The following is a 23,532-nucleotide window of genomic DNA, read 5'->3' as shown; positions in this document are numbered from 1 at the left end:
TCTCCAGAGCTCCAGGTGTGTTTGGGCTGGGGGAGCATGGGAGTGCCTGGAGCCTGTGGGGGCAGGCTGTTGTGTCCCTGGGAGCGCCGATGGGGAGGGGCACCTGAGGGTTAGGATTCAAAATAGCTTCACTAACCAGGTATCTTACTGCTGTGGGTGGAGATAAATATGAAGACTTGTTTTCTTTTGATAAAACACAGCCAAGTCATTCCAGCTTTAAAGCCCTTGAGCAGAATGGATGCAGCTCCTGTAGCTGCGAGCCTGCTCCTGGGCTCCCGAGCCTAGTCCCGGTGCAGGCAGCTCTAGTCCAGGTGGGCCCCACTGGGTAGAAAAGTGCAGTTCTCTACAAAGGCAACTCTGGAGCCAAGGGTGCCTCCTGGGAGGGCCCCTTCTCCCCGTTCAGGAGCCGGCAGCAAGAGCCCCCACACTTGCAGCTCCAGACCTGCAGGGCAGGGCCTGGAGGCAGAGCAGAGCCGCCTGGCAGAGAAGCCCAGGATCCTGGTGCCGGAGGCAGGCTCAGGCCTCGGAGGAGGGTGGTGTGGGCTCCTGGAGCAGCAGGGTGCGGTAGGCTGGGGAGCCGAGGAAGCGAGGGTAGGAGTCCCGGTGCATGAGTGTGTAGATCTGCAGCTGCGCCTCGTCAAAGGTGTGTGCAGATGGCTCCTGCATCCTCTTGTTGATGCCCTCGCGCACCCGGGAGTCCAGGCTCACCTGCAGGAACATGGCCAGTCAGGGGAGCTGGCGGCACCCTCTCCCGTCCGCCCGGCCTGGCAGCCCTGCTGCACACGCACCTCCTTGGGGGACAGGATGGAGACATAGTCCTCGTAGATGAGGCGCGCCTTCTCATCCACCACGTGCTGGTTAGCCTCAGCCTTCAGCTCCTCGCAGGCCAGCCAGAAGAGCATGTTCTCTTCGCTGTACTCTGTGCGCAGGAAGTCGCGGAAGATGTTGCGCCCCGCGGGGCTGTACATCAGCTTGTCGAAGGACTGTGCCCAGCTGCGCACCTCCTCCAGGCTCGGCGGAGCGCTGTGGCGGTGGGTGGGCAGGCGACCGTCAGGAGGGTGGCCCGGACTCAGAGGTGCGCAGGCTGCTCGCACCCACCCCACGCCCACAGAACCAGGGGAGGACTCACCAGGCTTCGCAGCTGGGGAGGGGCTGCAACTTGGTCTCCCTAGAGGCCCGCCAAGCTCTCCGCCTCCCTTCATTCCTAATGGCAGAGAAAGGCGGCCACTGCCTGGGCTCATGGGACACCACATGTGCACACGTGGCCCTTAGCCCAGAGCTGGCTGCACACTGGCGTGGACACAGCTCAGGGTTGGGTGCACATGTAGTTTTAGCACAGGGGCAGCTCCTGGGAAGGAGGGCCACTCTCTCCCCAGCCCCTCCGGCGAGACTGCTTCTCCTCTCGATGGCCTTGCCGCCCTCCTCCCCCAGCCCCACCATTCCCCATGGGCTTTGGTTAGTGTTGTCCAGCTGGGCCCTGCACACACCACCCGGGGTATCGAGGACCTGACCAGGCCCAATCTGCAGGCCTGATGGCCTGTAAGCAAGGTGACCCAAGGATGCCTCCTTTCTCCCAGTCCTGTGTCACTCAATGACCCTTGTCCTATACCACCACCTCAGCAGCACCCTGCCTCTAGAGATGCTGCCCCCCACTAAGTCCCCTCCCCCCCAGCAGAGGACCCCTTGCTGCACCATGCCCCCACCTGCGTTCAGCCTGGATTCTAGGCAGGCATCCCAGGGTCCCTATGGTCCACCCCGTGCCCCAGCTGAACCCATACCACCCCAGGCCTTTTGCCCCCACTGTACGAGTTGGTCCCCATCTTCCTGTGCTCCACTCACCCCCTCCTCGGCCCAAACCTGACTTGCAGAGCAATCTGCCTTGTGCTAGCCCAAGCATGAGCCTCGAGCCAGGCCTGGCGTCTGCAGCCCATCTAGCACCTCAAAAGCCTCCAGAGAGTCACCTTCCATATACTCCCACCCTGCTCACCTCCCCCCCTGCCCACCCTTCCCTCCCCCATTACCTCAGGCTTCCTGTGCTCCCAGGCCCCCAACACCTAAGCTCCCTGTGCCTCTGGTCTCTCACACCTCAGAGCCCTGATCCCCCAGCCCCTCAGGCCTCAGGTCCCCTGACCCCCAACCTCAGGCTCCCTGTACTCAAGAACCCCCCCCCACTTCAGGTTCCCTACCCTAGGCCCACAGGCCCCCTGTATCCCAGCATCCCAGCCCCACATACCAGGAGCAGCTACAGCAGCAGCACCAGCACAAGCAGCAGGGGTTACGGTGGGGGGCCGCCGGGGAGGCCACATCAAGACTGGACATGGAGGGAGGCTGGTCTGCCTCCTCTGGTCCTGTGTGCTGTGGGGGATGGTGGCTCAGCCCCAGCCCCAAGCCATCTGTCCCAGGGGCCATGCTCCCTGGGGCGAGAACCTCCTGCCTCCCCAGTGCTCAGGGATCCCCATCTCTTGTCCCCCTCCCTAGCTCAGGCCCTTCATCTTCCCCAGGGGAAGGGTCGAACCTGTGTCTCAGCCTCATGTGGGGTGGGCATGGGTAGACCTCCCAGGAAGGTCCCCCAGGCTCCGCACCTGCTCCGGAATCCTCACCTCGGCCGCGGCTCTAGGGGGAGAGCCCAGGGGTCTGACTGAGACCCTGAGACCCTGGGCTCTGCCAGCCCTGGAGTCTTGCTTGAGCCTCCCTCTTCCCCCCACTGTGTCTACCCCCCATTTCCAGCTCCAGCTTTCCCCAGCTCAACCTAGCTGGCGCCCTGGATGCCCCCACTGGTGGTTCCAGGACGCCCTCAGCTCAGCCCCGGGAAGCCGGAAGCCAGGGTTCCTCTTTCTTGGTCTCCAGCCCTCTGCCCTGCCCATGGCGGCGGGGGGCCTCCCGAGAGTCATGAGATGCTGGTCAGCCCTTCAGAACCCCCAGCTCCCTTGGTCCTGGGTTTCTGTCCAGCCTGTGGGGGCCAGAGAGGGTGGCTCCCCACAGACAGCTCAGAATCTGCCTGTGAGCCTCAGAGGACTCTGATAGTTGACCTGGGACTCCAGCACGGCAGCAGGCTGGGCCTGCAGCATGGAAAATTTGGAGTGGGACTCTACACAGGACTTCCTCAGTGCTGGCAGTGAAGTGTGGGCATCTTGGAGGGACCTGCGCTGACCCAGAGGTCCACTTCCAGCTTCAGTTCTGCCCCTGCCAGTAGGCTCCCACCCTCACTAGGAGCTAGCCTGCTATACCCAGCTTCTCCCAGGCACCCCCACTTGCCTGCCTGCCCGTTGCCTCCAACAGCGGAAACCGCTGTGGCCAAGCACCCCACCGCAGGGTGTGCCAGGCTGGGGGGGCCAGGACAGGGGAGGGGTCCTGGCCTGGGCCATCCTGCCCTGAGTTTGCATTGCACCTTGGGTAGAGCTGCCAATGTTGACAGCCACCTCAGTGTCGGGGTGGCTGGTGGAGACAGGTCAGGCTGGAGAGCCCTCGGACTCTCCAGCCTGACCTGGGGGGGATTGACATGGCCCCAGCCGCTTTGGCCTGCTCAACTCCACTGCTCAAGGTTTCTGTGGTTCCCCTCACGTCAGACCTCCAGGGCAGGGGTTGTGGTGAGGGCCCTGGGTGGCTGTGGGAGCCCTGAGTGGCAGCATTCAGGTCCCCTGAACCTGGGCATATAAAGGCCAGCTTTGATGGGCAAGGAGCAGGGGTTCTCTGTTATCTCAGCCTTCACTGACCACCCAACTTCACAAACCCTGTGACAAGCCCTCCCAGTGAGGCCTGCAGCCGACCCCCACCCCATGGGGAAACAGCACCCTTTCCCAGGGGCCAGGGTTCTAGGGAGAGGAAGGGGTGTGGTCTGAGAGCTGTGCCCCCAGACAGCAATGACTTCCTCTTGCACGCCACCCCGCTGTGAGCAGGACAGACCCAGCACCCCCTCCACAGCTCCAGCTTGCTCTGAACTGGAGGAGGTAGACTGGCTGGGTTGCAGGGGTGTAGGTCCCTTTGTTCCAGGTCCTTGTCCTGGTGTCTACACCTGGCTCCTTGGGCCTCTTCAGGTCCTGGGGCCACTCCATGCCCTGGGGCACCTGTGGATGCCTGGGGGAAGGGGCCTGCTTCCTCTGTCTCCTAGGGGGCATGGGGTCTGAACTAGTGTTCCTGGCGCCTCAGGCTCCTTTTCTGGGGGCTCCTCCCCTTGTCCAGCCCCAAGGCTTTGTCCCCAAGACTGGATGGAGAGTGTGGATAGGCGGCCAGGCTGGCCCCTGGGGACAGACTTTCCCCTGGGAGCGTCTGCTGCTCCGCACCACACAAGGAAAAGGAACGTCCCCGCTGCCCCAGTCCAAAAAAAGACTAAGAAAATGTGACAATTCCAGAAAGAAATGCCATAACCTTTGGGTAAGGGGTGCTGCTGACTGAGGCGCTACTACAGTATCCTCTCCTTCCTACGTGCCACCCTCTCCTGCTAGCCTGGGGGAACCCCAGCCTGGCCCCCTTCAAGCCCTGGTGACCCACACGTCAGTTTGTCCCTGCAGGGGGGGGGCACCCCCTCCTCCCTCTGATCCTGGCTTCTGATGGGAGCTCCCCCGCCCCCACCCCCCACTCAAGGGAGAGCATCCCACTCACCAGTGACCAAGGTGGGGTGGGGGCGGGAGGGGCCAGGTTCGCTCTGGCCCCACCCTGGCCTCTGAAGGGGCGTGCACTGCCTCTGGAACTCGGGTCGGACGGCAGGAGGTTCTCCTGGGCGTCTGGGGGGCCTGCGCGGAGTCCTGATCTGGCCGGGCGCGCAGCGCCTCCCCACCGCCTCCCAGGGCTGAGCAGCAGCCAGATCAACTGGGGCGGGGGCGGAGGGCCCCTCCCCACCCGCCCAGGAGGGGGGCGGGCGGCGCGGAAACCTGGGTCCTTCCGGCCCCCACCTTTGAGCAATCGCTCCCCGGACTTAAAGCTGCAGAAAAGGGGAACCGGTGCTGTGCCCCTCCCCCCCACACGGGGGTCTGGTCCTGCCACGGCCCTGGTTCCACGTGGGCTTGGGCGGAAAGTCCGGGGGCAGCCCCGTGGCGTAGGCTCCTCGACTTTCCGTCCTCTACCCCGCTAACCCCATCCTGGACACGCGCGCACACTCACCGGCCGCGCTCCCGAGGCGCCGCGCCGCCGCCGTCCCGCCGCGAGGTCCAGCCCGAGCTCGAGGAGGGGGCGCGGGGCGCATGCGCAGGTCCTCGGCCGCACTTCCCCAAAGCGCGGAGCCGGGACTTCCTCGCGCGGGAGGCGCCCGCCCCGCCCCGCCCGTCGGCCTGCCGGGCGCCCCCGCTGTCCTCTAGGCGCCCAGCCACGCGACGCGGAAACTGGGGGCGTGCGCGGTGCCCCCCTCCCCGCCCTTCTCCACTGGCCTCATTGTGCAGGGTGTCCATGATACTCCTGGCCAGTTTGGTGACACCGCAAGAGCCCCGCCAGGCCCGGTGCCCCAGGTGCCACTTGTCCAGCTCCGGAAAGGACGCAGTCCCTGGAAAGGCTGCCCTCGGCCACACCGTACCCTCCTCCACTTGAGGACGTGGGGTCTACACAAGTAAACTGTGTGGTGCTGGCACCTGCAGGCGCTTCTGCACCCACTGACCCGACCTGAAGAGCTCACATGGTGCCCTCTGCCACCAGTGTCCTGTCCCTCTCAGTGAAGCTCCTTATCCCAGAATGCTTTGGGCCAGGGTCAGGGTGGAGACAGCTTCTAGTACAGAGGCCCAGCCTGCTGCCTTCTTGCCACCTCCCTCTAAGGACCTTTGCTGGGCAGGACTCTGCCCAAGTGCAGGCAACATGGCCAGGTCCCAGTGGGGGGAGACTCTTCCAGGCCAGGTACCAGAGAAGTGAGGAGAGTAGAGAAGCACTTTCAATGGGCAAAAGTCAGGGTGTGGGAGAAACAGGCAAAGGGGGGAGGGGAGGACAGGAAGAGGTGCTGGCTGTCCTCAGTATCAGTGAGACCAGGCAGGGATCAGGGTGGGAAAGGTGCCCACAGCTGGCCATCACCGGCTGGGGAAGTGTCTGTCTGGGCACCTCAGGGCAGAGCCAGCAGTTGACCAGAGGTGGCTGCTGCTTGCTTAGCACGGGGCAGTGCTGAGAGGGAGGGGTTATCACCCCATCTTTACAGGAGACAATCACAATCTGGCTGTTATGCCCCCAGGGAAGTGCAGGGAGGGCGCCCCCTCCCCCCATCACTCTGGCCACTGGGGCCAGCTGGCCTCCCTCAGGCCAGGAACTGGACAGATTCTCACACAGATGCCCTAGGCCCTGCTGACCCCTGGCAGTTCTCACCCCTTTACAGGAGACCCTCCCTCTGGAGAAACGGAGGCAGCAACCTGTCCAAGGTGGCTGGTGATGGTGAGATGGCGTTTGGACTGCCCCTCAACCCCTCACAGCACCGGCACCTCAGGTGCCCTCTCTCAGCACCGGCACCTCAGATGCTGACTCAGCCCCTTGTCTGAGCATTCTCAGTGAGCACCCATGCCTTGCTGTCTGGCTGAGGCTTGTCCTCTGGCCACCTGGCACGGAGCAGACCTGAGTCAGCCTGATGTAGAGTTGCCTTCTCCTTAAGGAGAACTTGAGTGTGTGTTGGGGGGCAGGGGACACATCACCCGGTGAGTTGCCTGGCGGCTCCCTCACCCCTACTCCGTGTTAGAGATACTGAATGAGGCTGTGAGAAGTGGGTCCGGCTGCAGCATGGCTAGGCCTTGATGGCAGGGGTAGTTACTCCCACAGGATGAGCACGCTGCTGCTACTGGACAGAGACTGCCTGCCTCTACCCTGCTTTCCCTCCATCTCCCCTCCCCCCTCCCCCCCCTCCCGCTGCCCCCGTTCCCCAGGAGGGTACAAGCTTCCTGCTGTTCACCCTGCCAGGTGGTCCCACCCTCCACAGTCTGGGCTTGAATCATAAGCCAAGGGCCACAGCAGCTTCAGCAAGGGTGAAGGGTCTGGAGGTGAACTGCCAGGGAAAAGGCTGGAGACTGGGCCGGCCGAGGGAGTGGAGGGGGGTGTCCCAAGAGGGCTCAAGACAAAGGCCAGGCTGGACCCTTCTTGCTGGGCCTACCCTGGCTCCTGGCTTCTGGCACAGTGGTCATATGGCATTCAGTTCCGGCTGCAGCTTCCACTCCCGTCTCCCCAAAGGAGAGGGCTTCTCAGTCTCAGAGCCCCCAACTCTGCTGAGAGCTGAGCCACCAGTGGGGTGGGGAGGGAGAATAAGAAAGAGGGGGATCCCCAGAGCACCTCAGGAGAGCAAGTTCTGGATGCTCCTCACATGGGGGTCCTGCAGAGGCGGCAGTCAGAGCAGGCAGCCTGCCCACCTCTTCAGAGTAGAGATTAAGGGTGCAAAGGCAGACTCACCAAGGGGCCTCACCCAGCCTCCAGAGTCCTCTTGTGCAGGGAGGCTCTTCAACCCCCCATTTGCAGTCACTTCCCCTGCCCAGAATTTGGGTCCCATGTGAGGTCCAATTTTCCCCAAACTACCCTTAATGGGTTGGCTAAGCCAGGCTCTAACCCCCATCTTCAGACTTCAGGGGGCTAAGCTGCCTGAGGAGCAGTGGGCAGTTGGGGGGAGGGGTGGCCATGCCTGCCATACCTTGGTGCTTATCCACTTGTCTCTCTTCACTTGTTGGGGAGCATGGCTGGGAACCCTATGCCTGGGTCAGATTGATCCACCCTCTCCACTTCCACCCAGGGGCCCGGGGGCGGGGGTGGACAGCAGCAAAACCAGCGCTACCTGCCGAGAAGCACTTTATGTGGGGCGGGCGGAGGCTCTGAGAGCGCCCTCAGCGCGGCGGGAAGAGGCTGCCGTCCAGCTCCTCCTCCAGGATGGTCTCCACACGCCTCCGCTGCGAGGGCAGGCGCTGGGGCCGGGCGCGCGCACAGGGCAGGCCCCTCTCCGGCCCTTCTCCTGCCCTTCCCCGCTCCCGGCCCTGTAGGCACCTCTTGCCGGTCCAGAGGGTCTGAGATCCTCCTGGGCTTCAGCAGCGGTGGCAGGAACATCTCTAGTCGGATGGCGGCGCGCGCGGACTTCTGCCGCTGGATGAGCAGCGAGATCTCCTCGGCCTGCGGGGGTTGCGAGTGGCGAGCGAGAAAGCGAGGGAGCGCGGCCCTCGCCCCGGGCTCCCGGTCTACCTCGGCCCTCGGGGCGTGGCCCGCGAGCTCACCCGCATGCGGGCGTAGCGGAGCCGCAGGGCGCGGACGCGCCCGCGGGCCTCGGCCGCCTTGAGCACACCCAGGAGCCGGTCCTGCAGCGCAGGAGGCTCGAGAAGCTGGGTCCACGCACGCGGGTCAGGCATCCGGTCCGTCAGCTCCAGCGACTCGCGCGGGAAGGTGGACGCGGCCGCGCCCACGTCCTCCAGCAGGTCGCCGAAGAGCAGGTGGCGGTGGCGTTGCGCGGGCCCCATGGCCGCCAGCCCCTCCAGCGTCAGTGCCCAGCTTGGCTTGCGGGGCTCCGTCGGGTACACCTCCTTCGGACACTCCTTGGGGAGCCCTGGCCCCGGCGCACCCTTGCTAGCCCGCTCCCGTGGCTCCCGGCGCCCAGCCTCCTTTGTCACTGGTGGCTGCGTCCTAGGGCCCTGCCAGGAGAGTGGTGTCGCACTGGCTTGGCCGCGCCCGCCTTTCTGCCAGGTCTCAGGTCCGGGCCACCGGCCTGTGTTTGTTCTCCTCCAACGTTCCCTTTATCCAACGTCCCCTCCCCGGGGTGGGGTTGCGCGTCCAGTGGTCAACTAAAACTTTGGAAGGGCTCGACTTTTCAGGAACTGCCCTTTCTGCTAGACATTTGGGCGCCGAGAAATCCCCACCTCCACCCCCACCCCAAGTCCAAGTGGATGCCAAGTCGTCGTGCTGGGGACTGCCTAGTGGGCCCCCAGCGCCTGTTGGCAGCAGACAGAGCATTACTCACTCCCTTGGGGGTGGTACTCTGGTGGCCTGGGCTGGTCTTTCACCTTGCTTGGCCCACGGGCAGAGGGGCGGACTGGCCTCCATTGAGAGCCCCACAGGTGGAATGGCCGAGTGGGGCAGTAGTGCTGCCTGTGTATGCCTTAGTGGGCCTATGTGTCTGCATGCTGGTGTGTGTGTGTGTGTGTGTGTGTGTGCCCATGTGTGTGTCCTGGGAGTCAGAGGGGAGTGAGCAGCCGGCTCTGGACCTGTCCCCCTGCAGGGGACCTTGGTTGCAAGGAGGGACAGAGCCCAGGGCTGGGGAGGAGGGTCCCTCTACAGCCCGCCCCCTCCTTTCTGCCCAGTCCCAGCCCACAAGGCTTCAGACCTGACCTTGGGCAATATCCCAACTCCCTCCCCACCAGACCAGCTCAGGGGATGGCCCCTAGCTCCCACCTTCTCCTGTGGCTCCATCCCAACCTCTGACCAGGCTTGTTGGTGTGGTTGCCAGGCAGCGAAGCCCTGCCCCTCCCCCAACCTGGCAGTGGAGCACCCCTCTGTGGGAGCTGAGCTGGGTGTCATGTGCTGAGGGTGCTCCATCTAGCCAAGAGCCCCCTCCCCCATGATGATTGTAGCCTCCTTCTCCCTCTCCACTTCCTCTCCTTCCAGACTCTGCCCCATTCCTGTGTGTGTGTGTGTGTGTGTGTGTGTATTTGTGGGTAATGAAGAGACCACCCTCTTCTGGGACAAGGCTATGGAGCCCCACCTTCTGCAGTGGTAAGTCTAGTGGCCAGGCACCACTCCTGCGGAATCGGGAATTAGGTGGGGTTATGGAGCAGGGCCTCCTTTTGTGGTCTCAAGTCTCAAGGCCCTGAGCCCAACATAATGCCTGCATTATAATTTCCCAATGTGGTTGCTTATTTTATAACTCATTTCTTTATGAATTTCTTCATCAGCTCCATCATGGATTTGGGACTTAACAGCTTCTTCCATACCCCCTTCGTGCTCACACCCCTCTGGGACTGAGTCACTCAGGACAGGACGTGGGGTCACCCCTATGGGATGCACAGTCCTCAGCCTTGGCCCTGGCCACCCCCTTGGGGCCAGTGTGACATGACAAGGCTGGCCCTTTGGGTAGGAGGCTGTGTATTGCTCCCCACCCCAGCCAGCCCGAGTTTCCTGCAGGGAGTTGGTTGCAGCCAGGTCCCAACTGTGTGCGTGGGTCTAATGACACAACCCCGGGGCCTTTGAGGCTGGCCACCTCTTCCAGGCCACCCCAGGGATAATTCTCTTGAGCACGTAAGCGCAGGGCTGGGGCAGAGGTACATCATCTGGGAAGCCAGTTCCTTAACTCTGGCAGGGTCACCATGACCAGCAGATTCCTCACTTCAGCCTGGTGGCCATGTGGGGTGCTGCTCCTGGCGCCTGGTGGAGGGTCTCCGAAAGGAGGACTTGTGACTTTCCCTGCTTATCCCAGTTTTTACGGTGTAGCAAGCTCTGCTGCTCTCTCACAGGCTGGGGGGGAACTGTAATGAGAACACCTGTCTAGGGGAAGGTGCTCCCTGAATTCCGAAGGAAGGCCTTGTCTCGTGTCCCTGGGAGAGCTCCCTGGGTCTTGGCATCCGTCTTCCCCTGGGTCGAGGACAGCAGTGCTCAACCTTCCTAACACCTCGACCCTTTCATGTCGTTCTTCATGTAGTGGTGACCCCCAACCATAACATTATTTTCATTGCTACTTCGTAACTGTCATTTTGGTGCTGTGATGAATCAGGCAACCCCTGTGAAAGGGTCATTCGACCCCCAAAGGGGTCGTGACCCACCAGTTGAGAATCGCTGCTCTAGGCGGTCCTCGGCTGAGAGCTAGTTCCAAAGAATGTGTTCTGCTCTGAACTCTTCCTTGGTAGTGGTGACTCTCATTTATCATTATTATTTTTATCCATTTTATTGTGAATTCATTGAAAAAATTACAGATCAGATCGCCAGTTTTACATTTAGAAATTCATATACTTACATTGTGTTTCAACTCATCCATGGAAATCCCCTCAACATCCCATCGCTTATTCCTGTGCTAATCTGGGTTGACTAGAGAAACAAATCCAGATACACTCATGTGCGTAAGAGAGAGCTACATATCACATAGCAATTGGCTATTAAGAAAAGATCCCAGCCCAGCCCAGTCCATAAGTATGAAATCAGTCCAGAAATCCAATACTAGTCCATACATTCCTCTTCAGACTCACGCAGCACCTGCAATGATGCTGATGGCAGGAAGATCACAGGCCAGTGGGTGAACTGACTCCATGTGGCTGGTCAACAGGAACGACAAGCAGAGAGAGAGCGCATGTCCCACCTCCAAGGAGGAAGAGAGGAAGTACCTGCATGCTCATAGAAAGGTCACATTCAGAAGGAGGGATCACCAGGCTGTGACCTGACTGACAGACTAGATTCCACCCCTTCACCCTTATTTATCAAGTCAACGTGAAGTTGGGTAAGTACCACATTCCTCTTTCTCTGTTTCTATCCTTCCCTCTTTCCTAATGCTCAGAACTTGTTTTTGAGTTGATCCTGCCCTTTTCACCTCGAATGGTTGATTGTACCAGCACCCCCGTGGGGAGTTCAGTCCTAGACCAGAAGGGTGAGTAGGTGTATAGTCCTGGGGTTCTGACTGTCCCTATGGGTTCTGGTCCACATTTTCTCCCACTCCATCCAGGGTTATTTCCTCACCTAAAAGTGAGGTAGGGCCATCATTGGGGGTTCCACGAGTCTCCACCTATCCACTTCTTACCATTTTGATTTTTGCTGCATGCTTGTCCCTCACTCTCTCCAGGACCTTTAAACGGAATCCTTTTCAGAGCAGTCAGTAGTGGTAAGCAGGCACCGTCCATCCTTCTGTCTCGGGCCTGGGGCTGCTGTCTCATTGCGTCCATGCGTCCGTCTGTCTCCTCACCCTTTCCTCCAGGTGGGCAGAGATTAACATTTGCACCTTGGATAACCACTCACAAGCTTTGAAGACCTCAATCCCTCCTCACTAAAGTAAAATGTAGACCACTGCCATTATGAACTATGATATGTCAACTTGACCTTGGTGTCCCTGAGGCTGTGGCCCTGAACCCATAGGCCCTGCAATTCAGTCCCTCAAGGTGTTTGGTAATGTCTAAGAAGTCTCATAACTTTGCTCCCTGTATGCCCCACCATGTTCATGGATATACTTGTAGCAAATGTAAGTACACATATGCAAATAGCCTGTGCATATTCATGGGTGTATGTGGTTCTCCTGCCGTCCCTGTGCAGCCTGTGTGTCTATCCAAGCATCTACTGGACATTGCAGGATTGTTTACGTAATAGTCGTTACTTTTGTTGCTTCTAACTCTTTAAAACAACAACTTTGAATTAATTAATTATTGGATTAGGTGAGGGCTTAAGGAGTAGGTCATCATTTTGTATTTAACAACTTGTCACACCTCCTGGTGCCTTGCCCTGTCCCTCCATTTCTTCTCATCTCCCTCTTATAGCATATAGATTCCCTCTTCATCCAAGTTAGCACCCAGATGCCCGCTAGCGTATTGCTTCCCATCCCCACCACTGGTAACCATCAACGTTTCTTTTGGTATGAAAGCTTTTACATTGGTTTATTTTAAACAGCGCTGTCACACGATGCTCATTCTTTTGTGTTTGTGTAACTTTGTGTAACTCAGCATACTGTCCTCCAAGTCCATTGATGACGTCAGGTGTTGCGTCACTGCTCTGTAGGGATAAAGAGCATTACAGTGTGTCGGCTGTACCCAGGCCTGTCTGTCTTTTCTCTCCCAGTGCATGTTTACATGGTTCCACCTTCTTGCTATTGTGCTGTGATGAGCAAGGGGTACAGATACCTCCTTGCACTGCGTTCTTTATTTCCTTAGGGTGCACCCCAGGTAGAGGGCTGGCTGGCTCACGTGACATTTCCCCTCCCAATTGTTTGAAGAAGCGTCGGTCCACCCCCTCAGTGGACAGACCATGTTACAGTCCCACCAGCAGTGTCGGAGGGCTCCACCCTCGCAAGAGTTTTTGATGGCCTACTCTCTACTTATCTTCACTTTGCTCTGCATGTGGGTTGAGGTGGGACCTCCTGGTTGTTGTGACTTGCATCTCCACTGGCTAGGGCTTGGGAGGGACTCTCCATCTGTTTGTTGGCCGCCTGAGTGTCTTCTTGGGTGAGGTGCTTGTTCGTGTTCATTGCTGCTTGGTGTTGAATTGAGCTGCTCATCTTTTTCTCCTTGAGGTGTTGACATTTTCTGTAGACTTTAGAGATTATTCCCTACTCTGATATGCCACTGCCCAGTCATTTCCTCCCCACCCCCACCCCACCCCCTGTCTGTGGGTGCTTTTTCCCTCTTTTGGTGAAGACTTTAGATGCACACAAGTGTCTGACTTTTAGGAGGTCCCAGGCATCTCTTTTGTCAGCTGCTGTGTGCATATTTTTCACTGTTTGATCATGTGTTGATGACATGTATTAAGGCCCCTAAGTTTGTCCCTCTGTTTTCATTAATGATCTTTACAATTGTAGGGTTTGCATGTAGGTCTTCAATCCATCTTGGGTTCATTTTTTTTATATGGCGTGAGGTACAGGTCCTGTCTCATTCTTCTGCAATTGGAAATCCAATTTTGCCAGCACCGTTTGTTGAAGAGAATCTCTCTTCTTCCCCATTTAACGTCTTTCAGCCCTTTGTAAGAATGTCTCTTGGAAATAGATTTAGTTCTGGGTTTTCTATTCTGTTCCATCGGTCCGTGAATCTCCCATTGTCCCAGTCACAGGCCTTTGGACGACTGTAGCTAAGTAGTAGGTTGTGAATCTCCTGTCTTTGGACGACCATGGCTGAGTAGTAGGTTGTGAGGTTGAATGTACAGGGATCCTACTTTCTTGTCTCTTTTTCTTTTCCGTTTAATTTTCCTTTTTTTCTTTAGTATTGGTGGTAGTTACATAATTTCAGGTCAACTTGATAAATAAATGCAGGGATGGAGTTCAGACTGTCCATCAGGTCGCAGCCTGCTGATGCCACCTTGTGGGCATGGCCTTCTCACGAGGGTTCTGGGAACTTCCTCTCTTTCTCTCTGCCATCATCCTCCTGTTGACAAGCCAAGTGGAGACGTTCTTGACCTTCCAGAGCCCCTCTCTGTGCTTCAGAGCCACACTCAGAGAGCTGGAGGAGCCACGTGGAGGGAGACTCACCCCAGTGCTGAGACGCTTCCACCGCCATTGGATCCAGAAGACTTTGCACCCACTGGCCTGTCGATCATCTTGCTGCCATTTGCATCATTGCATGTGACTGCATGAGTCTGAAGAGGGATTTATGGACTATTATTGGACTCATAGGCTGATATCAGTCTTATGAACTTGATTTGGAATGGATTGGCATGTTTCCTCAATATGTAATTGGGATAAAGCCCCTCTCTTACACATAGATATGTGTCCCTAGATTTGTTTCTTTAGTCAACCTGGCCTACCACAGTAGTGCTTCTTTGAGTATCCTGGGCCTCTTTCTTTGCCAAAAACAGTTGGTGATTATTTTCTGTCTCTTTAAAGAATGATGCTGGAACATGTGTGTTGATTGCTCTGGGTAGTAATGATCTCTGTCTGTCGGATTTCGTACTCCGCCATGCTACTGAATCTTTCGATTAGTTTCAACAACTTGCTTGCCAAGTCTTTGGGATTTTCTAGGTATGGGATCATGTCTGCAAGTAGAGAGGGTTTTGCTGCTGCTTTGTCCATTTGGATGCCTGTAAATTGCTTCCTTGCTTGGGAATAAGGGTGGTGACAAAGGGCATCCCTGTCTGGCTTCCATTCACAACTGGAAAGAGTGGTTGCAGTTTCATCCCATTGAGGGTAATGTTGGCCATTGGCTTGCACACATGCCCTTATCTTACTGAGGGTCTGCCTTCTGTTCCTACTGACTTGAGTGTTTTTATCAGGAATTGGTGTTGGAAATTGTCAAATACCTTTATGTGTTAATTGATACGATCATGCGGTCCTTTTTCCTTTGTTTTATTTATGTGGTGGATTACACTGTTTCTTTTTTTTTTTTAATGTTGCATACCAGGAATGAATCCTACTCGATCATGATGTATGATTTTTTTGATTCATTGTTGTCTTCTATTGGCTAGAATTTTGTTGAGAATTTTTGTAACTATGTTCACAAAGGATATTGGTTTATAATGTTCTTTTTTTTTTTTTTTAGTGATGTCTTTGCCTGCTTTGGGTATTAGGGTTATACTTGATTCAAAAAATTAATCTGGGAGTTTCCTATCTTTTTCTGGAATGGTTTGAGTAAAATTGTGTCAACTCTTTGAATGTTTAGCAGAATTCGCCAGTGAAGCTATCTGGGCCCAGACTCTCTTTTTCTGTGGTTGTTAGGAGTCTTTTAAATGTCTTAATCAAGCTCTCCTTTTGTTATAGGCATGTTCAGCTTTCTCTCTCTCTCTCTCTCTCTCTCTCTCTCTCTCTCTCTCTCTCTCTCTCTCTCTCTTTCTTTCTTTCGCTGAGAATATCCAGCACATTATTTCAAAGTGGCAAAAGTCAGGGCAATGTGAGAGAAAAGCAATAACAAAAAAGAATAAAAGTGACAGCTACATACACTGATAGACTTGCTTGGGGGCATACCATTCCCAGTGTATCTGTCAAGGGGCCAAGACAGCAGCCTCACAGACTAGGGTATTTTGTGCATTACAGTGTACAAAGCAGAAAGGTTTTTCCTGTGAGTGGCTGGAAGGCATCTGTATAAGGTCCATCTCGATGTGAACCGGAAGGACGGTGTCCTTCATTAGCTCGAGCCCTCCTTTTTGGCAGCAGTAGTCTCAGTGGGAGCTACTTCCTCTAACACTTCTGGTGTCTCCTTTTCTTCCTCAGCATCGTGACCATCCTGGGGATAGAGATCGGGTATTTCTTCAGGCACTCCTGCATGGCCCGGAACTGGACATGACCCCTGGACATCCTCCAAGCAGGAGTGGAGGCAGGAAAAGGCAGACTTGAACTGCCTGGAAGTTCCTCTCAGGCATGGGCAGTTCCAGGCACTGTCTCCATTTGGCAGTATCCATCCGTGCTCCTTGTACCAGTGGTTGGGGTCACCAGCCACCAGTTCTGCATTGCTCCGATTTTCGTGGTCTCCTGTAGTAGTCACAAACAGGATCGATCTGCTCCTTCCCTTCTTGCTGGCAATAGGCCATGGCGGCAGCCCTCAGTCAGATTTCGAAATGGGAGCAGCGGTAATGGCTGTGACCTCTGTATGTCCAGCTTTTCTAATTTAATCTGCATAGGTGGTGTTTTTCTATTAATTTGTCCATTTCTTCTAGGTGTTCACATTTTTGGGGTGATAGTTTTCCATGGTGGTGGGGTTAGGTGGCCTTGAGCCTGTTCGCCCTCATACCTGCCCTGTGTCCCACAGAAGGGACGGCCGCCTCTGCAGCAGCCCCCCGGTTGTTGGGCTGGGGTCCATTGTTGCAGCCACTGTCAATCCATCTGGTCAAGGGTCTCCCCACCTTTTGCTGACCCTCACTTTACAAAGCCTCTCACCTGAGAGGCACTTCAAAGATGCGAGCCACAGTCCTGCCCTCCTCACTTCTCAGGAGTGTTTTCACTGGGCTGTTCCACAAGACAACGTTGTTCAAACACACCAGTTCTTCAGCCTTTCTTATTGGCTGTACAATTTTCACATGCAGATGAAGAGATGGAAAGTGAAAAAAAAAAAAAAGAGAGAGACTGAAAATGGTTTGGGCCAGGCGCACTTAGTCCTCAAAGTGATAGCTTTGCTTGTTAACATCTCAAAGATGTCATACCCAATATGCCCTTTAATTTAAAAAAAAAGTCATTTTATTGGGGGTTATTACATATATTATAACAATCCATAAATCAATTATATCAAGCGAACTTGTACAGATGCCGCTGTCATCATTTTCAAAGCAATTGTTCCTCTTGAGCCCTTTGATATCAGCACCTCTTTATTCCTCCCACCTACCCTACTACCCTCGTGAACCCTTAATATATTGTATATTATTATAATTATTTTTCATATCTTACACCATCCTGTCCTTTGATTTTTTTTTTTATTGCTGCTTACCTGAGCATTGATTGCAGATCAGAGCAAGATGAGATAGTCTCTCCATTTACCGTGGCGTGTTGTCTCGTGGGCCGGTGGTGAGAATGTTGGTCCCCTTCATGCAGGATTGCAATCCATCCTGAAGGCTGCAGCCTGGGGTTTCCATCAGCAAGTGCTTCAAGTCCTCCTCAATTTTAGAAAGCAAGATTGTGTCACCTGCATATTGCAGGTTGTTAATGAGCCTTCCCTTCTCGGTCACTCTCCTGTTCCCTTCAGTTGGCTGTGATGTGACATCGCCCATTTAATTTCTCACCTGTGTCAGGTGCAGCTTCTCTTCCGTCTTCTTTGTTAGAGTTGCCAATTGTTTGCTCATGTTCTTAATCCTTCCAAAAACCAACACATTGCCTCGATTGATTCTTTCTGTTGTTTTTCTGTTTCATTAATTTCTGTTTCAGTCTTTATTTCTCTTTTCTTCCGGCGGTCGCGGGGCTTATTTTGCTGCTCTTGTAATTGTCGTGGATGTTGGGTGGAGGTGTTCATTTGGGTTATTTTCTCCCTTCTTGTATGTGTTTTTTATTCCTACCAAGCCCCTCTGAGTACTGCCTCAAAAGCTGTCAATATGCTGTGTTCTTGTCTTACTCGAATCAGGAATTTTTTACACTTAATTTTTACTTTTTCTCTTACCCAATAGTTTTTTATGTAAAGAATTACTAAAGTTTTATGTACCTGATTTCCCCTCCTTGATCTTTCTATTGCTGATTTTTAATTTGATAGCACTCTGATCTGAGAAGATGCTTTGTCATAGATTTACGTTTCCAAATTTGAGGCTCTTTTTGTAGGTTCACACATGGTCTCTCATGGAAAATGTGCCCTGTGTGCTGGAAGAGAATGTATACAGTTCTGTTTTGAGTGGAGTCCGGTGCATAGTCCATGAGGCCAAGTTGCTCGATTGTGCTGTCCAGTCCTTCTGTGTCTTTGTTGAATTTCTTTCTAGTTGTTTTAGGTTTTATTAAAAGTATTGCATTATTGTGGAGTGGTCTATTTCTTCAAGTCTGTAAGATTTTGGTTATTGTATTTTGAGGTCCCTTCATTGGGCATATAGATATTTATTATGATGATGCCATTTTGTTCAATGACCCTTCAATCATTAGTTAATGCCGTTTTTTTGTTCTCCTGTGTTAGATTTTGGCTAAAAATCTCTTTAACTAGAAATTGATATTGCCACTCCCACTCTCTTTTGATAGCTGTTAGCTGACGATACTTTTTCCATTCCTTTGATTTTTAGTCCATTTTGGTTTTGGAGTCTAAGGTGTGTCTCTTGTGGACAGTTTATAGATGAGTTCTATCTTCTTACCATTCTGCTGCTCGCTGACTCTTGGTTGGCACCTCAACTGTTTACATCTAGTAGGAGTATTTGTAGGTAAGGAGCCATACTGGTGTAGTGGTTATGCACTGGGCTGTGCTCTGCATGGTCAGCAGTTTGAAACCGGCAGCAGCTCTGTGGCAGAAAGACTGGGCTGTCTGCACTGGTGAGCAGTCTTGGAACCCACAGCTGGGTGGTATGAGTCAGCATTGGCTCGAGGGCAGTGAGTTTTTATTATTTAAATTTTTTTATAATATGAATTCTGTGCTGTGTGCTGATCCTGATGGATTCTTCATTACACCTCATGGTCTCTGCTGACATCATTCTGTTCACTGGTTTTCTTGTCATTTTCTTCATTGGCATTCTGTCAGTGTTTCCTAAATCTTTCTCATTTCTCTCATTCCTATTTTGATGAGGTTTAGTTATTTTCTTTGAGGTTACTCTGCAATTACTTAATTTCTTCCTCAGTTTAAAAATGTCTGTTCTATCTTTTAAAAAATCATTTTATTGGGGGTTCTTACAGCTCTTATCACAATCCACACATCCATCCATTGTGTCAAGCACATTTGTACATTTGTTGCCATCATCATTTTCAAAACATTCTCCTACTTGAGTATTTGATATCAGCTCCTCATTTTTCCTCTGCCTCCCCTGCCCTCCCTCCCTCATGAACCCCCCAATAAATTATAAATTATTTTCATATCCTACATTGTTTGCTGTCTCCCCTCACCCAATTTTTTGTTGTCCGTCCCCCTGGGAGGGGGTTATATGTGGATCCTTGTGATCAATTCCCCCTTTCTCCACTCACCTTCTCCTTCTCCTCCTGGTATCTCTAGTCTTATTATTGGTCCAGAGTGGTTTATCTGTCCTGGATTACCTATGTTGTGGGCTCTTTATCTGTAGCAGCTGTACATGTTCTGGTCTAGCCAGATCTATAAGATAGAATTGAGGTCATGATGGGTGTGGGGATGGGGAGGGGGAAGCTTGGAGGAAGCATTAAAGAACTAGAGGAACGTTGTGTGTTTCATCGGTGCTATACTGCACCCTGACTGGCTCTTCTCTTCTTTGTGACCCTTCTATAAGGACAATTGTGTGCACAATTGTCTACAGATGGGCTTTGGCTGTCTGTTTTATCTTGAAATCAACTTACTTCTCTACTCAAAGGCTATGTAACTACACTGTTTACTCTATGTACTCTGTAGGTATCTAAATTACAAATTGATACCTCTGGCTCCCTATTTTCAGCCTTATAGGTTCGCTTTACTTAGGATACTCCGTATCTGGATTGACTTCTAGGTGTTGTTATCATCTCTGTGAATCTCAGGCTGCTCGCTGCCAATTTTTAATCTCTTTTAAAAGAATTTACTGTAGTATCTGTTGTAAGGTTGGCCTATTTTTTTAAGCCAATTCCTTTAACTTCTGTTTATCTGGAAATGTCCTAATAACGCCGTCATGTCTGAGGGACAATTTTGCTGGTATAGAAGTCTTAGTTGGTGACTGATGTTTTCTTTCAGAGCTTTGTATCTCATTGCTTTCTTGCCTGCATGTTGTCTACGGAAAATCTGAATTTAGTCAGGTGACCAGACGTCCCGCTTTGGGTGGGACAGTCCTGATTTTGAACAATTTTCCCCGTGTCCCGCAGCATTTTAAAAAAGTCCCCATTTTTGGAAAGAATGCACGACAAGCTAGGGTATACGGTTTTCGGCTGCCATGTGGCTATTTCGCCAGGATATGAGTTTTATCAATGGTGTCCTGCTGGTGTTCCGCTTTACCAATGTTAAGATGAGTCTTCTTGTAGGTAACAGTATTTTCCCCACTCTGATCACAGGATTCTTTCCTTATCTTTGGTTCTGAAAAGTTTGATTGCTATATGTCATGGTGATTTTCTTGTGGGGTCTACTAGGTGTGTGGTCGTTCAGCTTCTTGAATGCTTATCTCCTTGTCTTCCCACAATATTAGAGGTGTTTTTTTTGGTTTGTTTTGAAGAGGTGGATTTTAACCTGTCAATCAGGTCGCAGCTTGATGACCTAATTTGGAGGTGTGACAGATAAAGAGCTCACCAGTGGCTGGACCCACTCTCTCTCTGCTTCACATTCACAAGCCACATGGAGCCACGCTGATGGCAGCCAGAGTCGTGGAGATGCTTGCACCACCACTAGATCCACAAGACTTTTCACACACTGGCCTGTGATCTTCCTGCACAACACATCCTTGCATGGGGCTGCATGAATCTGAAGAGGACTTCATGGTCTAATATCGGATTTGTGGGCTAATATCGAACTCACAGCCTTAATCTGGACTGAGCTGGGTTGTTTTATTGATGCATGATTTCTTCTCTTACACATACATATGAGTGTCTCTGGATTTGTTTCTCTAGTCAACCCGGCCTAACACAACTAGCAAGCTGTTTGCTCCATTTTATTGACTATGCAAAGACGTCCAACGGTGTGCACCATTCAAAGCAATGGATGGCCTTTAGAAGACTAGTCATTCTCGAACACTTCATTGTGCTCATGGGGAACTTGTGTACGGATCACGAAGCAGTTGTGTGAACACAATACTGCATGTTTTCAAATCAAGAAGGGTGTGGGTCAAGGCTGTCTCCTCTTAGCATACTTGTTCAATCTGTGTGCTTAGCAAATCCTCGGGGAGGCTGGGTTGTCTGAAGAAGAATGCAGGATCAGGATTGGAGAAAGGCCTGTTGACAACTTGTGAGCTGCAGATGACGCCACCTTGCTTGCTAGAAGTGAGGTGGACTTGAAACACTTGCTGATGAAGATCAAGAACTGTGGCTTTCACTATGGATTACAGGTCAATGTCAAGAAAACCCAAATCCTGGCGACGAGACTAATCGATGGAGAGAAGACTGACGCTGTCAAGGCTTTCGCCTTGCTCCACAGTCAGTGCCCTGGGAGCAGCCGTCAAGAGGGCAAATGACACAGTGCACAGGACCTCTCTCAAAAAATCTTGAAAAATGAGGCTGTTATTTTGAGGACTAAGGTGTGCCTGATCCAAGCCATAGTATTTTCAGTCGCCTCATATGAATGTGAACGTTGGACACTGAATCAGGAAGACCAAAGACGCATCGATGCACTTGAACGCTGGCATTGGGGAAGAGTGCTGAACGCACCAGGGACTGCCAAGGAGCAGACACCTCTGGTTGGAAGACTCTGTGTGACACACTATGGTCATGTCGTCAGGAGAGAATAGTCCCTGGAGAAGGACAGCACACTGGGTGGAGTCAAGGGTGACACAGTGGCTGCAATTGTAGGCTCAACCTTACCAACAGCTGTGAGGATGGAGCAGGACTGAGCGGTGTCCCTTCTGCTGTGCATGGCGTTGCTGGGGTGGGACTGACTCAACACCTAACACCAGCAGAGCCCTCTGAAGTGGACAGCTTATTGCTTCTTTGTCGTTTGCTCTTTGTCTGGAAGCATGGCTAAGACCTGTTCACCTTGGGCGACCCTGCTGGTCTCTGAAGTACCGGCAAGGTAGCGTCCAGCATCCCAGCAACTCACAAGCCACCACAGTGTGGCAAACTGACATACAAGTGGTGGTCGCAGGTATGTGAGGCGATTGAAAATATCATGGCTTGAGTGAGGCACACCTTCGCCCTCAAAGGGATGCCCTTGCTCTTGAAGACTTTCAAGGGGTCCTGTGCAGCAGATTTGCCCAAATTGAACTCGTTTGGTTCTTGACTGTTGCTTCCATGAGTATTGACTATGGATCCAAGTAAAATGAAATCTTTGAAAACTTCAGTCTTTTCTCCTTCTATCATGGCGCTGTCTGCTGAGCCAGTCCTGAAGACGTTGGTTTTCTGTATGTTGAGTTGTAATCCATGTCGAAGGCTGCAGTGCTGACCTTCATCAGAAGTAACTCATGTCCTCCTCCATTTTAGCGAGCAAAGCTGTATTGTTTGCATATCACATTGACGAGTCTTTCCTCAATCTTGATGCTGAGTTTTTCTTCATATGGTCTGATTTCTCCGATTATTTCCTCAGCGTACAGACTGAATCGATATTCAATTTCTTGATTTTAACCCACAGAGCAGTCCCTGGTTTTGCCTCATTTTTTTTACACCACAAATTTGATATTTATTCTTGCTTCAATATTAGCAGAATAGTTCGGTGGGGCTCTTTTCAAAGTGATGTTTTACCCTTTGTTTGGTCAAATCATTTTATTGGGGGCTCTTATAGACCTTACGGCACTCCATACATTGGTTGTCTCTAGCATGAGTGACTGTCTCTCGGTCCATGCACAGGTTCCATGGGAATTAAATGAAGCGTTGTAAAACTCACATTCTCCTCAATATAAGCCATCATTTGTTATGACCCACACAATCAAATACCTTTGCATAGTCAATAAAACACAAGTAAACAACTTGTCCGAATTGTTGCTTTCAGCCAAGGTCCACCTGCTGTTAGCAATGATCTCCCTCCTGTGCACGCCCTCTTCTGAACCCAGCTTGCATTTCTGGGAACTCCCTGTGTTGAGCTATCACTGGAATGGTTTTTTAATTATTTTTTTTGGGGGGGTACATTATTTGAATCTGATATTAATGACACTGCTCTATTATTCGACATTCTGTTGGGTGACCTTTCTTTGGAATGGGTTACACATATGGGTATGTTCCAGTCGGTTGGCTGGATAACTGTCTTCCAGTTTGGAGGGCATCGGCTTGTGAGTGCTCCCAGTGCTTCATCAGCTTGTGGAGACATCTCCACGGGCGCCTGTGAGTTCCTGGCGCTGGGCACATTTGTACATATGTTGCCATCATCATTCTCAAAACATTTCCTTTCTACTTGAGCCCTTGGTATTGGTTCATTTGCCCTTAGAATATTTCGATTTTGCAAATGAGGCTTGAATTTTTTCTTCAATCCCTTCTGCTTGAGAGATATTGAATGTGTCCTTCCCTGTTTGGGTCTCATACTCCAGGCCTTTGCAGATTTCATTATTGTTTATTTTACACGTTTCATTATGATACTTTGTCTTTTCAATCTGCCCTCCGGAATGATCTGTTCAGCTCTTTTACTTCATAATTTCTTCCATTTGCTTTATCTGCTCTACATTCAAGAGCACCAACAATGGTAGAGAAAAAGAAAAAGCTAAAAATGCAATAAAGCTGTGGAGAAAACAAAAGCAGTCAGGAGAACAGTAAAGAAATGAACTATGGGAAAAGAAAGTCAAACGTATTAGGAAGGGATCGAAGAAAAGAGTAAGAAGCCAGAAATGAAAGACAAGGAA

At 52.6% G+C, this 23,532-nt stretch overlaps 2 protein-coding genes and 1 pseudogene across 4 annotated transcripts; all 3 read right to left on the bottom strand.

Moving 5' to 3' along the window:
• Positions 1-157: 157 nt before the first annotated feature.
• Positions 158-5,424, bottom strand: RGS19 (regulator of G protein signaling 19). Of its 3 annotated transcripts, none has more exons than XM_075528629.1 (6): positions 5,098-5,424; positions 4,600-4,730; positions 2,234-2,355; positions 1,130-1,204; positions 789-1,023; positions 158-708 (listed from the first exon to the last, which is right to left on the bottom strand). In XM_075528629.1, the coding sequence occupies exons 1-6, from the start codon at positions 5,177-5,179 to the stop codon at positions 517-519; spliced, it is 837 nt and encodes a 278-aa protein (XP_075384744.1). In that variant the 5' UTR covers positions 5,180-5,424; the 3' UTR covers positions 158-516. The 3 variants fall into 3 exon arrangements, with proteins under 3 accessions (XP_075384744.1, XP_075384746.1, XP_075384745.1); XM_075528631.1 differs by lacking the exon at positions 4,600-4,730 and adding an exon at positions 2,516-2,613 and having other exon boundaries at positions 5,098-5,167; XM_075528630.1 differs by adding an exon at positions 2,516-2,613 and having other exon boundaries at positions 4,600-5,155.
• Positions 5,425-7,763: 2,339 nt separating this feature from the next.
• Positions 7,764-11,237, bottom strand: LKAAEAR1 (LKAAEAR motif containing 1). Its single transcript, XM_075528202.1, has 4 exons — positions 11,232-11,237; positions 8,145-8,555; positions 7,921-8,043; positions 7,764-7,826 (listed from the first exon to the last, which is right to left on the bottom strand). Exons 1-4 carry the CDS (start codon positions 11,235-11,237, stop codon positions 7,764-7,766), a joined length of 603 nt encoding a protein of 200 aa, XP_075384317.1.
• A 4,416-nt stretch (positions 11,238-15,653) lies between these two features.
• LOC142423367 (mitochondrial intermembrane space import and assembly protein 40 pseudogene) lies at positions 15,654-16,056 on the bottom strand (annotated as a pseudogene).
• Positions 16,057-23,532: the final 7,476 nt, after the last annotated feature.

This window comes from Tenrec ecaudatus, chromosome 12, assembly GCF_050624435.1.
Source record: "Tenrec ecaudatus isolate mTenEca1 chromosome 12, mTenEca1.hap1, whole genome shotgun sequence".
Lineage (NCBI taxonomy): Eukaryota > Metazoa > Chordata > Mammalia > Afrosoricida > Tenrecidae > Tenrec > Tenrec ecaudatus.
The sequence above is the reverse complement of the archived record's forward strand: the minus strand, read 5'-3'. Positions and strand labels throughout refer to the sequence as shown.